Here is a 12696-nt window from a genome sequence, read left to right on the forward strand (position 1 = left end):
CTCCATTAGTCTGTAAGTCAGGCGCAGGCCACCGAGGCTATAATCTTCAAACAGAGTGGCCTCGGTAAAGGAAAAAGATAATTATGTTGTGTAATTTGGTTCAAACAGAGTCAAACCAATTACAAAGCTGAGGGAAAGTATTAATTTGAGCTCCGCATTCAGACAGTAAGAAGTCATTAAACACATGACAGCAGCTCTGGATCTCTGCTCAGAGTCTGGCTGTAATAAAGACCCCACATGAATACACGACGTCCGGGAAAACAAGACCTTCTGTTCTCCTTCGTAATTTTACTTTTGATAAGTTGTGATAAGAGCACACGTAACAGCGTGAACTGTAGAACTGGAGCTGTTATTCTGGCTGCTATCAGGTGCTTTAATTGGAAAATTGAAACCTGAATTTAATTGAAAACTATTGAAAAGTCTGTTTTTTCCAGAACCTCAGCTTGTGCTTCGATCACATCCTTCAGTTTTTTCCAAAGACTTCCTGGACCTCAGGTACTTAATCTGAATAAAATCCTGTTTATTTACGTCTGCATATGTGAGCTCTGATGAATTGTTGAGACTTTGTGAGGATGCATCACACCTGGTTCTGCTGTGGTGCATAAACTGTTCTACGTGAAACGACCATAAAACTGCACAAAATGGCCAAAAGTAACACAACTAATGATAACTAAGAAGTCCAAAACAACTACCCAGGTGTGAAACGGCCACGTAATGACTAATTAGCACCTGACTCATGAAAAGCAGTTACATAGAAAATGTGTAACACCCACAAGGAGAGTTTTAGAAATGACAGGAGGACAACACGGCTGTAAAAGATGCAAAGTGAATAAAAAAAGGGAATAAAAAAGGCCAGAAACAGACTGAAATGACCAACAGTGACACAAACTGACAACTAATTATGGCTAAAAGATACTAAATAAATATACACAATGGGACAAATTAAAAAAGCAGAGTTTTGATCCACTCACATAAGGTTTCTAACATGTCGCGGAGCATTAATTGTGCGCATGAACATGGATTGTTTTCACATTTTCATCTCACTGTAACTAGTTTATATGCAGATGATCCAGTGCTGTATATTACTGCCCATTGTGCCACAGCAAACATGCAGCGTTCCCGTCATCACAGGAGCATTAATGAAACAGCCTGACTGCGGAGCATCTCCACTCTGATGGCTTCCTGCTCCAAATTCAACATGTTTGCTTGTTCTCCAGCGTATTTTAGTCTCGAAAACAGCCGTACATTATTTATACATTTGCAGATTATGAATTTAAAGTCGCTTTCTGTGAGACTGTGAACTCTGTGAATTTTGCAGGCAAACAGTACGGCGCGCTCTGAAGTAATCCCCGTCAAGCAGCAGCCTTTGAAGAATTGGACTTTAGAAACAGGAGCTTTGGATTCACCAGCCTGACAGTCGCTTCCATTCGCCGCCAATTCTGCTTTTGATGTGAGATTCATATTACACAGCTGATGAGTCAACACATCACAGGCTAACTTTAGCTCACTTTGCCGGCGCCTTTGACGCCGTCTTTGGTCTTTGCTGTTTACACTGGGGAGGCTTTGTTCTGATTCAGACAGGAGGGAGATGTTGAGGCTTTCTCAGTAAACTGATTCTCTTTTAATGAACCGGCAGCGACGGCCTGCAGGCAGCACAGAGATGCTCCTGTTTTCTGTTTTATCACCTGATTTCTGAAACAAGCTTTTAAGGCGCTGTGAGTGATGTTGAAAGCGATGCTGCTTCTCTGCTTTGCGTTCTCTAATCTCATCATTTTTTCCTCCTCCTCTTTGTCGCCTCTCCCCTCTAATCATCTTCCTCTCTTTCCAGGTAACGATTTGTTCCTGGTGGCGGTGCACGAGTTGGGGCACGCGTTGGGTTTGGAGCACTCCAACGATCCCAGTGCCATCATGGCTCCTTTCTACCAGTACATGGACACGCACAACTTCAAGCTGCCGCTGGACGACCTGCAGGGCATTCAGAAGATCTACGGTGAGCTCTCGGGTTTAGTTCTGTGTAGGCTGTAGCTCGGGAGGTGGAGCAGATCGTCTACTAATCGGAAGGTTGGTGGTTCGATTCCTGGCTCTCCTTGAGCGAGATACTGACCGCCAAGTTTGTGTCAATGTCAGCGAGAAGGTCCTTAAGAAACGGTGCTTGAGTGAATGGGTTTAAGTCAGTCATTTGTTTAAAGAAACATCGTTAGTTTGGGTTTTTGTCCTTTTAGTTGAAGAACAAAAGATTTTCAGTCACTTCTTTATTTCAGCTTTTCAGACGATTCAACAAACATTGACGTCAGTTTTGTCTCCAAGTGTGAGAAACAAGTAAAATCCCCCAAATATCCATCCAGGTTTGATTTTAGCCAATTCCCTTTTTTAATAGCACATAGACAGGAAGTAGAACTCAACAAATGTCAAAATAAAAGCCAAGAAAATCGAATTTGAATTAAAGACACTTATTCCAAATTATTGAAAAAAATGAAGAGACTTTCCTCTCATAGATGTCTGTTTTGTATCCAGCTGAGGACATCATTCTGTTTACGGTGTACTGACGCCGACAATTTTGGGTCAGGATGACGCAAAATACACAAATATTGTGTGAAGATAAAAGCAGAAGGACCGCGCAGTGAATCGAAATGTAAACTCGAGCGCTCTCGTTTCGTTCTTTTCTTTGCGGCGCTCCAGTTTATCCTCCTACACACTTCAGCCTGCAGCAGTTTGGAATCAGTTTAATGTCAAAGAGTCGGTGAGGAGCAATAAATACGAGTTTCATGGAATATTTGATGGACAGTGTTTGAAAAGTAAAGTTAAAAATATCACCGTTGAACAAAATAATCATGGTTACAATCTTTGTTGAGCATGAAGCTGTGGCTAATTGTGTGTTTGATCTCTGACCCTGCCGACGTGTCCTTGAGCAAGAACGCACAGGACAGAGCATGAGCAACCTGAACGTCAGCATCTCCTCTAAACAGCCAGCGGCTTCTCACAGGGTTTTGGATCGTCGCAGGAAATAACCTCTGCGGTGAATAAAAGGTTTACGACACGTTTCAGGAGGATGAGCTTCATAAACTTTTTATAATTAAACTTTTTATGATTTCATTTTATGAAAAGCCTGCATGCCTTAAGCAGAAGGAAGATGCTGACGTTATAGATGCATGGTCAATCCTGAGTCTGTGCTGTGCAAACGCCTTCTCCGGGACAGAGTGTGTATTTTATAGCAAAGAGGAAAATATATGAAGCTCATATTAGAGCTCTTCACTTTGAAACGAGGGATCTTTTAAGTCACTGCACATTTTCATTTGAAGAAATTTGCCTGCGTTAAATGAAAAACGTGATGTTTTGACTCTTTTCTGCCTCTGACTGGTTGAACAGGTGACTTTACGCTAAAACAAAAACCAGTAAAATTTGAATATGAAATATTAATTGAAAAAGCCCCGAGTGCAGCTGCAGGAGTGTTCGGCGTCCGTCGGCCGGCAGCGGAGCTCGAACGTGAAGAAGAGCCCGGCTGATAAGCAGACCTGAGCCGTCTTTGCCTGGAAAGAAAACGCGAGTCTTTCCCTTTGTGTTTACACCAGAGACGCTGTGTTGCATTTCAGAAAAGGCGCAAAGCCTCGCGTTTCACTGAACGTTTCTAAGTAAACAAAGAAAAGCGAAGGCCTGTCAGCGGCAGGCGCGTTTCCTGACAGGCTTTCTGTCTGCGCTGAAGTAATCACGACAGCTTCTGTTGTAATGTAGTGTAACATTTATTTGTGATGCAGAGACACAAAGAAAAGGCAGGGAAAAGAAACACGTCTGCTCTGTTAAAGATAAGAACATTTCTATCTGCACCATCTCTCACAAAACACCCAGGTAGCTGAAATCTACTGTATCTGCAGCTTTTTTCATCACGCTTCTCTTTTTCTTTGCTTTGGTTTCCTTTAATAATCAAAGCAAGAAGGTTATCTCGGCCCTCAGAACAACTGAGCCTCACATTAAAGGTCGTGATACACAGGTGACATTTGAAGTCAGCGTTGAAGGGAAATACCGGCCAGAACTGTGCAGTCGGCGGTTTTTCTCCGCTGCACTTCATTGTTCAGTGTGGATAACAAAGCCTGTTATTTTATCTGCTCAAAGTTCATCCTGCTGGATGTGCTGCTCTCAACACCAGCCGCCACAACAGCACCGCACTGTTCATTTTACAACGAGACTGTTTCTGTGCAATTTACCGACTCGTGTTGGTACGCTTAGAAAAAAGAGAATAGATTTTCTTTTCCTGTTGGAACATTGAGCGTCTTTGTCATGGACGGATCTGCAACAGAAAGAGTTTCTGTTTGTTTTTTAATAAAAGGCAGAGGAAGTGGAAAAGAATGAAAATAAGACGGACACCAAACAATGCAGACTAAAGAAATGAAAAGGAGAGCAAAGCAACCACAGCAGAGGCCTAAAATGATCTATTTTTGGCTGCTTGGCACAAAACAACAATAAGAAGATGCAAAAAAATCACCAGAAGTGTCACAAAGCAGCACAAAGAGACTCGCAACTAGAAAAACCCAAACACAGAGAGACACAAAGGAAACATAAAACCACACAAAACAACCACAAATAGACACAAAAACACGCACGATGGACAAACGAGATGGGGTGGAATGAGCCGCACTGCTGTTTCAGGCGTCTCGCTCCCGTGTCGATGCGAGGCAGCGATTTAAGCAAACAGATTTATAATCCGAGGTTTTCCTTCTGCCCATAAAAACAAATGAGTCATTGAACCAAATGTACTAGTTGTGTTTCTGCGGTCTGCATAATGCTGTCTCACAGGCTCTTACATAAGAAGTCGTGTTCGCACAGCTGATGACCAGTGACTCATGCTGCTGTGGGTCTTTGAGTCTCAGTGCTCTTAATGATCCTCTGGAACCAATCACGGTGCCCGACTGATTCATGCTGTGATTGACGTGATTCTCCAGGCATCCCCACAGCCATGCTGGAACCCACCCGGCCCTTACCCACCTTACCCTCTCGACGGACGCATTCGACCTCCGAGCGCAAGCACGACCGGCATTCCCGTCCGCCGCACCCGCCCGGTAACCGGCCCGCACTGCCTGGAAACGGCAAACCCAACATCTGCGATGGCAACTTCAACACTGTGGCCTTCTTCAGACGGGAGATGTTCGTGTTCAAGGTGAGCGGAGACGTAGCGGCGCAGACGCCTGCTGCTGGTCTCTTTGACAGTGTTCAGTAACAGTCGCTCATTTTTGAATTCTTTGATTACTTTTTCACGTTGTTGACAAAGCCAGAAACTTGTAACAGCTGACGAAGGTGACAAATCAAGACAGTTAATGTTATTTTGGAGTGAATCAGTTTTCACATTAGTTTTCTTCCCTTTGATTAATTGGTGAATCTCCAGTAAAATAAAATGATAGATCATTTCAGCTGGCAGGCTGACGTCGTCTCCACAGATGAAGTTCAAGTTTTCAATGAGGTGTTATTGTTGTGAAATCAAAATGACAGGATGGTATTGTAAGATACTGTGCATGCATAATAATTATTAAAAATGTCGTTTTTGCAAGTTGGTATGTGGTTGCTAAGCAATGCGATGACATCATAATATCTGGTAGAGATAAGAGCCTTCAGGATGCTCGATGTACCCGTCTGCCAAGTTTGGTTGCTCAGCTCCCGATCAGGCAGCAGCTCGCAGACAAACAGGCAGAAGATCGATGATTCATCACATTTCTGTTCTTTACGCCCAAGAAAACCTGTCACTGTAGCTTTCCAGGAACTCTAACTCCTGGATTTTTCTTTTCTGTGGTGATTTATTGGGATACATTAAAGACCTGGTATAAAATATCAAACTCAATCTTAATTCTGATTCATCAAAGGTTGTATTTTCCACCACAAATGCAACACAAAAGTTACATTACAACACTTTTAATTGTTTTTAAATAATTTCACATAATTTTTTAACTACATTTCCCAATTTAGGAAAATATATAATCGCATTAGTCCTATTATTTTTATTATTATTTTACAGGTGATTACAATGATGAAGCAAGTAGCACAACACGTATCAAACACGTTGATAAATAATCATCGTCATCGTCATCATAATAATTAAAATAATACTAATTTTATATAAAAAAAAAAATGTAGGACACAAATTAAAAATATTTTTGAAAATATTCAACAACAGCATTGAAAACACCAAAACAATGTAAATTATGAGGGACTCCATTAAAATAAAGCAACAACAAATCTCATATCACATTAAGATATCTCTACGATAACATAAAATAACTATTTTTTAAGTATTAAAAAACAATTAGACCACTGGGTAAAAGCACAGCAAAATATTTTAATTTATTATTTATTTTCCAGATTTGTAAATGAAAATATGAAAAAAGGCCAGAACAAACATTTAGTGCCAACTGCTTTCCATCAAATAACAGAAACATTAAAACGTCTAAATAAGAAATATTTAAATGCATCAAACCAATAAAAGTCTTTGATATCTCATCCTGTTAAAGAACCTGAGTGCTCGTTCCAACACGAGCTTATTGAACAGGATGCTGTTGTGTCTGTAATTAATGGCTGTTATCTCCTACAGACGGTGAGTCACACAGCCGTGGGTTGCTATAAAAAACAGGGTGTCACTGGGGGATTTAGATAAAGCTTAATTGAACATTACGGGAGGAGGATGCAGAGTAGCAATGATGTTGGAAGTATGGTTGAAGTTTATGTCTCATAATCATTATCCATAAACGCAGGTTTGGACGGCGTGGTCCAGATTAGTGTTTAGGAAGGTAACGATGGCTTTAACACTGCCAACATTATGGGTTTGGACGCCACCGCGGGGCCGCTGGTGCTAAAAACGACCACTCTCATGGTGCCGTCAGATGAAAGAAGCAGCCCAGTGGCATATGGCGCTATCCAGCCTATGATCATTAGCATCAGCCATATGCTTCCAGTACAGTTAGTAACCAACCGATGCAGCTCTGTAGGCGCTTGCATGCCAGCACACAGCAGGCGTGCACATTTACAGCGTGTTGCATGTAGTAGTATAAACTGTATGGCTTTATTTAATTTTATATTTTAAATGTTTAGATATTCAAAGCACCCAACAGGCCAAAGACTGTAGAGAGATGAGCTAATACCAGCAAGCTTGCCAAGTAACACACACAGATACCTGCACATCAGTGTGACGTAGCATATAAATAAAATATTAGGATGTGGAAGGTCTGTTTGTGCAGTTAAATACAAAGTAAGATGAATTTTTAGTCACTTAACTGCATTTGAAATGAGTTTAAATCATGAGACTAATTTTAATTCTTAATATAGTTTTTAAATGTGAGTTATAAACAGTTTACCACCTGTAGCGTTTGTATAAACAGGATGCTAGCCCATAGAGACTCGTATCATTTTAATATGGGCGTCAATGAGGACTGACTCGTTTTTGGAGACAGCCTCGAGTGGACATTAGTGGAAGTGCAGGTTTGGGTGCTAAAGCTAATTTTACAGCAAGACGTGATTGATGTGATGCTCCAGTAACTTAAAAAATAACAATTTGATATGACACAAGCAACAAATCCAGTTTTTTTTATTTCTCAGAAAACTCATCACCACTAGCACTGCTAAAGGCTAGCTAGCCTAGCTTGGCTTAACCGTTGCCCCTGCAGCCTCGAACTCTTTTGCCTCATACTGGACAGTGCCGAGTTTTTAAAAGTCCAACATGGTGCAGAGTAATGTCACACCAACCAATCGTTAACTTTTGTCTTGTAAAACTTGTAATGCTTCTTTAGCTTAAACATAAATCCTTCTCTGGATCTCACCTACTGTTCTTACAGCCTGCAGTTAGCTAGCTAGCCCTACCTCTGTTTTGAGACAGAATCTCATCCTGAGCAGAAGAAAAATTCATTTTGGATGTCTTTGATATTTAAACTGAATGTTCGAAAAGGTCACAGACTCGTCTGGCTCTCTGTCCTTCCTGCCTGTCAGTGAGTCTCTCTGTTTTCTGTCAGTCTCAGCTGGACCTGTCTGTCTGCTCTGCTGGATTCATTCCCATTGTGACAAAAACAGGAGAAAATCTTCAATCATCACTTAAAACAGGATCCTGTGGCTGCTAGATCAGCGGCCAGCATGGATTCTTGAGTCAAACTAAGTCAGAAATGTAAAGTAGTACTAATGTATGCTGTCGTATTCTGATCGGCTTCCTTTTAAAAACACAAGGCGGGTAGGCGGAGCTCCTGCACCTGAGATGCCTATGCTGGATATGTCCTCTCTGTAATATCATACAGGCTCAAGAGTTTTAAAAGCAGGTTAAACTGAGTGTTTAAAACAGCGCACTGGGATTGCATCTATTATTAGAAACCTCTTTAATATGAACGCCCACCACTAAACAGGAGAAATATGACAGGAAACAAAGAAACACAAAATTGGGCCACTTTAAAAACTCACAAACCCACAAAGCTCATTTTGGTTTTCCTTTGACAAATAAAGTTGATGCCACCTACAAAACAGATGGTGGCACTAACATGTAATAAACAAAACAAAGCTTTTCTCGTGTGCCCCTGAATGACACAGACAAGCATCCAATAAATATCAATAATAGTTAAAAATGAAGCCGCCATTTCCACGGAAGAACTGGGTCCCTGAATGCACCATCATCAGTCAGGAAAACAAGCATCTTTTGTCTCCTTTAAACTGGAGGACGGGGGCACGCGAGGACATAAAGAGCAGCGAGAGCTGGTGGGCGTCTAAAAGGAGACGCTCATTATGGGATGTTTCCTCTGTGAGAAGCACTCATGGCTTCTTTGCTGAATGCAAAGCATTGATTTTTCTTCTCTGTTTGGGTTCAGACAGAAAAGCATTAGCGTCCACTCGATGATGTTAGGCCAGGCGAGAAGCAGTGCGCGTGCGTGTGCACCCGACTTATACTGACAGTTATAGAAAGCGAGGACATTTTTAGGCTGTTCCTCTGTGGAAAAGCACTGAGAGTCCCCACAAAAATAGAAGCACAAGCGAGTGTGTGTGTGTGTGTGTGTGTGTGTGTGTGTGTGTGTGTGTGTGTGTGTGTGGTTGCGCGCGCACATCATTCAGCGGGGGGACTTAGCTTGGCTGTGTCCTAGATTCACGAAAGCCAAATGATAATGAGCTCAGATTGATGCTCGCCTTCTTCTCCTCCTCTTCAGCTCCCCTCTCTCCTCTATGCTCGCCTCCTCTTTCCTGCTGCCTCCCCTCCCTGTAGTCCTCCTCTTAACTTGCATAATCATTTCTTTCACATCTCAGTCTCTGTCTCGTCTTTGCTCGTCTTTTGTTCCAGTTATTTCTTCTCCTCTTACCTTCACAGTGGTTTCTGTTGTCGTTCTGAGCTTCTCTCTTTTGTTGAAAACATTTAAACACATTCTCCACAAAAGCTCCAGATAAAAAAATGAAGCCAACTTTGTTAACGATGAGAATATTTGATAATAACTGTTGTGCTTCAGCTGTTACACATTAAGCACTTCCGGTTCTGCTGGAGGACTTGACTGTTGTACCGTCACTAAGGACACATCTTCTTTATCTCTGCCAGTTTTCGCTTTATGACCAGCTGCATGACTCAGATTCTCCTCAGGTCACCTGTAACTCCTTCTCACGCTTGTCTAATTATGGAGTTCGGGACGTTGCCGCCGTTTTAGCACAGCGCTCTGCAGTGATGAATTGTGGGGCTTTTTTAGGACCGGTGGTTTTGGCGTCTCAGGAACAACAAGGTGCAGGAGGGCTACCCCATGCAGATCGATCAGTTCTGGAAAGGCCTGCCACCTCGCATCGACGCCGCCTACGAGAGGACTGACGGCAAATTTGTCTTCTTCAAAGGTATGTGGAATAAAATTTGAGGTATACAAATAGTTTCCTTTTTCCTACACTGACTAACAGTTAATATCGGTGCGTCACAGTCCTGCTGGAACTAGGATTTTATTTCTGAGGGTCCAAACACATGTATAGATAACTGTCGTATTTGTTAATGGCATCAACAGATGGAGGAGCATTCTAAGAGTAGGCACGGGCAGCGATTCATTCCTTTTGCCTTTGAATTTTATTTGACCCTCAATGAAACTGTAAACTCACTGAGGGACATTTGGTTCATGTTGTATTGATGTTATGTGATCTCATTACTGACCAAACTTATTTATTTTGCATAATTTAGCAGCCGTACTAACAGGCATCACACGCTCGGCCTGTTTTCTGAGAGCAGGTGTATAAAAATCAAAAGCCTTACATTTAAATTCAGCCTGCTGTCGTGTTGACGGTCGGCTTTTCGTGCACCACTTCAAATATTTTGAGATCTCTCAGCAAAGTCACGTTATGCTAAATCGTTCTTGTGCCTCTGTGATGGAAACTCGCTGTCCTCCACTGTGTCAAAGCAGCGATCCTTAAGTGTCGTTTACCTTTTTGAGAAGTCGACAAAGTTGCAGGGAGGTAACTCTGTGATGTCGACCAAGTGGTGAGCAAAGTGTGTGCTGCTGCTGGTCCTCTTGTCCTTTCAATGTTGGATCAGTGCATTTACACCCAGAATAACAGTGTTGGGAAGGTTACTTTTAAAATGTATCCCACTACAGATTACAGATTACATGCCCCAAAATGTATTTAGTAACGTATTCTGAATACCACCTTTTTAAACGGTAACTGTAACAGAATACAGTTACTCATATTTTGTATTTTAAATACGTAACAGTGGTACATGTTACTCCCCAACACTGCTGAATCATTTCCACATGAAATTCAGGTCAGTTTCTGTTAGCGTGACAGTGACAGACATCCTGAGGTGCACAAAAGATGATGTTGATAAGAACATCAGCCAAATCTAAATCAGATTTTTTTAACAGTTGTGTGATGTTTACATGAGAAGGTATGCAGAATTAAACAGAGGAATATAAATTCAGGTCTGACTCCTTCCTCCACCTTCAGTCTGAGCTTAAAGATTTCTGTCTCTCATTTTCACTGAGGCTGAATTTACCTGCTCTAAAAAAATCTCTTGATTTTACCTGATAAGCTGAAAAATTCTCCAGAATCTGCCACCTGCTTCAGCGCTATGAGGCTCTGTCCTGCTCTGTGCATGCCCGCCTTCTCCTGATATTTAATACAGTGTGAAATAGAGAATGGTGTGGCGGCGGGGAGCACCCGGCCCAAAGGCCCCTCGTCCCCTTCCTGCTGACTGTGTCTCTCGTTTTCTTTCACTCTTTCTTACGTTCCCGTCAGCACTGACACACTCTGTCTTTGCATCACTCCTGAGGACATCACGTTCACTTGTGTTCAAATCTTAATCTTAGATTTGCGTCACACTGATGAGAAAAGAGCCAAAGAAACACGTGATTAATGATTAACAACAAAAAGCGCTGCAGGCCGATGGCAGCAGGAACGTCTCAAACGGACAAGGAGGTTCATCCCAGAAAAACGAGGAGTGCGAGGAGCTGACAGTCAAACGGACTCTCAGGAAAGAACAGTGAGAAAAAAGTCGCGTCTAACCTTCAAAATAAAACAGGAAGTGCACTGATAGAGGCACCAGGATCAGACCCACTCTGGCTGAGGGGATCTGGATGTGTGGGCGCCTCATGCCACAGGTGAAAAGGACACACCTGTGCGACCTCCTCTCTGCTCCAGGTGCTTTTTAGGACGTGCTTCAAAATCAACTGTCCAGATTGATTTACGTGTCACAGGCAGGACGAGAGGAGAGAAAAACCTGCGGTAACCCGACCTCACCCCACTGAACATTTACAAGGACTGAGTGACGGGAAGCTCTGAGGAACGCCGTCACATCATATTTTCATTTGCAATAAAACGTTTGGTGACAAATTCTCAAGTAAATGAAATAAAGTGAAGGATTTTCAGCCGTGCTCTCAGACTTTTGGACCCCTCGTTCATCGACGTCTTCTGCCAGCCAGGAGCAGAAATTAATAGCTTTGCTCTGTCTGAGCTCTCAGCTGCTGACTCTCTCTCTCACACACACACACACACACACACACACACACACACACACACACACACACACACACACACACACACACACACACACACACACACACGTTGGGTATTCATATCTTGTGGGGGCATCTAATTGACACAAGCCCCTCCCCTAACCCAACCTAACCATAACCTAATTGTAACCCTGACACTTGAATCACATTTTAAGTCTCAAAAATGGCTTCAAACTCGTAGCAAACCTACAAGTCTTGGTCCCCACAAAGATGTGAACACACACTCACACGCACTGCAAAGCTTTATTCTCATGTTTGTGAGGACGAACACATATTTGTACCAAAATGTTTAAATAAGTCTGAATCAAACTTTCCAGTTTAGAAGCCTTCAAGTTAAAGGATGTAAAAGACATTAAAAAAACATCAGAAACTGTAATTTCCTGCTTAAATCTACCCATTAATTCATAATGTACATTACAAACTGCTTTAAATGCCTGCTGAGTAGCTATTAGTGTCTGTAAAGGACATAATTGGGATTCAGTGGCTTTGTATTAATCTTTGTTTTTACTGTGTGTGTTTTTCCAGATGATCAGTACAGGCTTCCTAAAGGAGCGTCTGTCACAGCAGGATATTTAATCAGCCTTTAAAAGGGGCTTCGTGGAGTACTTTTATTTATTTAATGTCTCTTTGCCTTTTCGCCCATATCCTTCTTCCGAACAGTGAGAGCTGAATATTTAACAAAGCTACAGAGCAGCTGTTTTAATCTTTGTTTTCTCGCTGT

The 12696-nt window shown here is 42.1% G+C and overlaps 1 protein-coding gene across 4 annotated transcripts in view; it reads left to right on the top strand.

The window, feature by feature from the left end:
- mmp24 (matrix metallopeptidase 24) overlaps positions 1-12696 on the top strand; it is an 82446-nt gene that overhangs the window by 56213 nt on the left and 13537 nt on the right. For all 4 annotated transcript variants that reach the window (XM_082533731.1, XM_082533730.1, XM_082533732.1 and 1 more), the window contains 3 exons: positions 1829-1990; positions 4935-5149; positions 9678-9816. In XM_082533731.1, coding sequence (XP_082389857.1) covers positions 1829-1990; positions 4935-5149; positions 9678-9816 — 516 coding nt within the window. The remainder of the gene's footprint in view (positions 1-1828; positions 1991-4934; positions 5150-9677; positions 9817-12696) is intronic.

Source organism: Aulonocara stuartgranti (assembly GCF_965226115.1).
Source record: "Aulonocara stuartgranti genome assembly, chromosome: 5".
Taxonomy (NCBI): Eukaryota; Metazoa; Chordata; class Actinopteri; order Cichliformes; family Cichlidae; genus Aulonocara; species Aulonocara stuartgranti.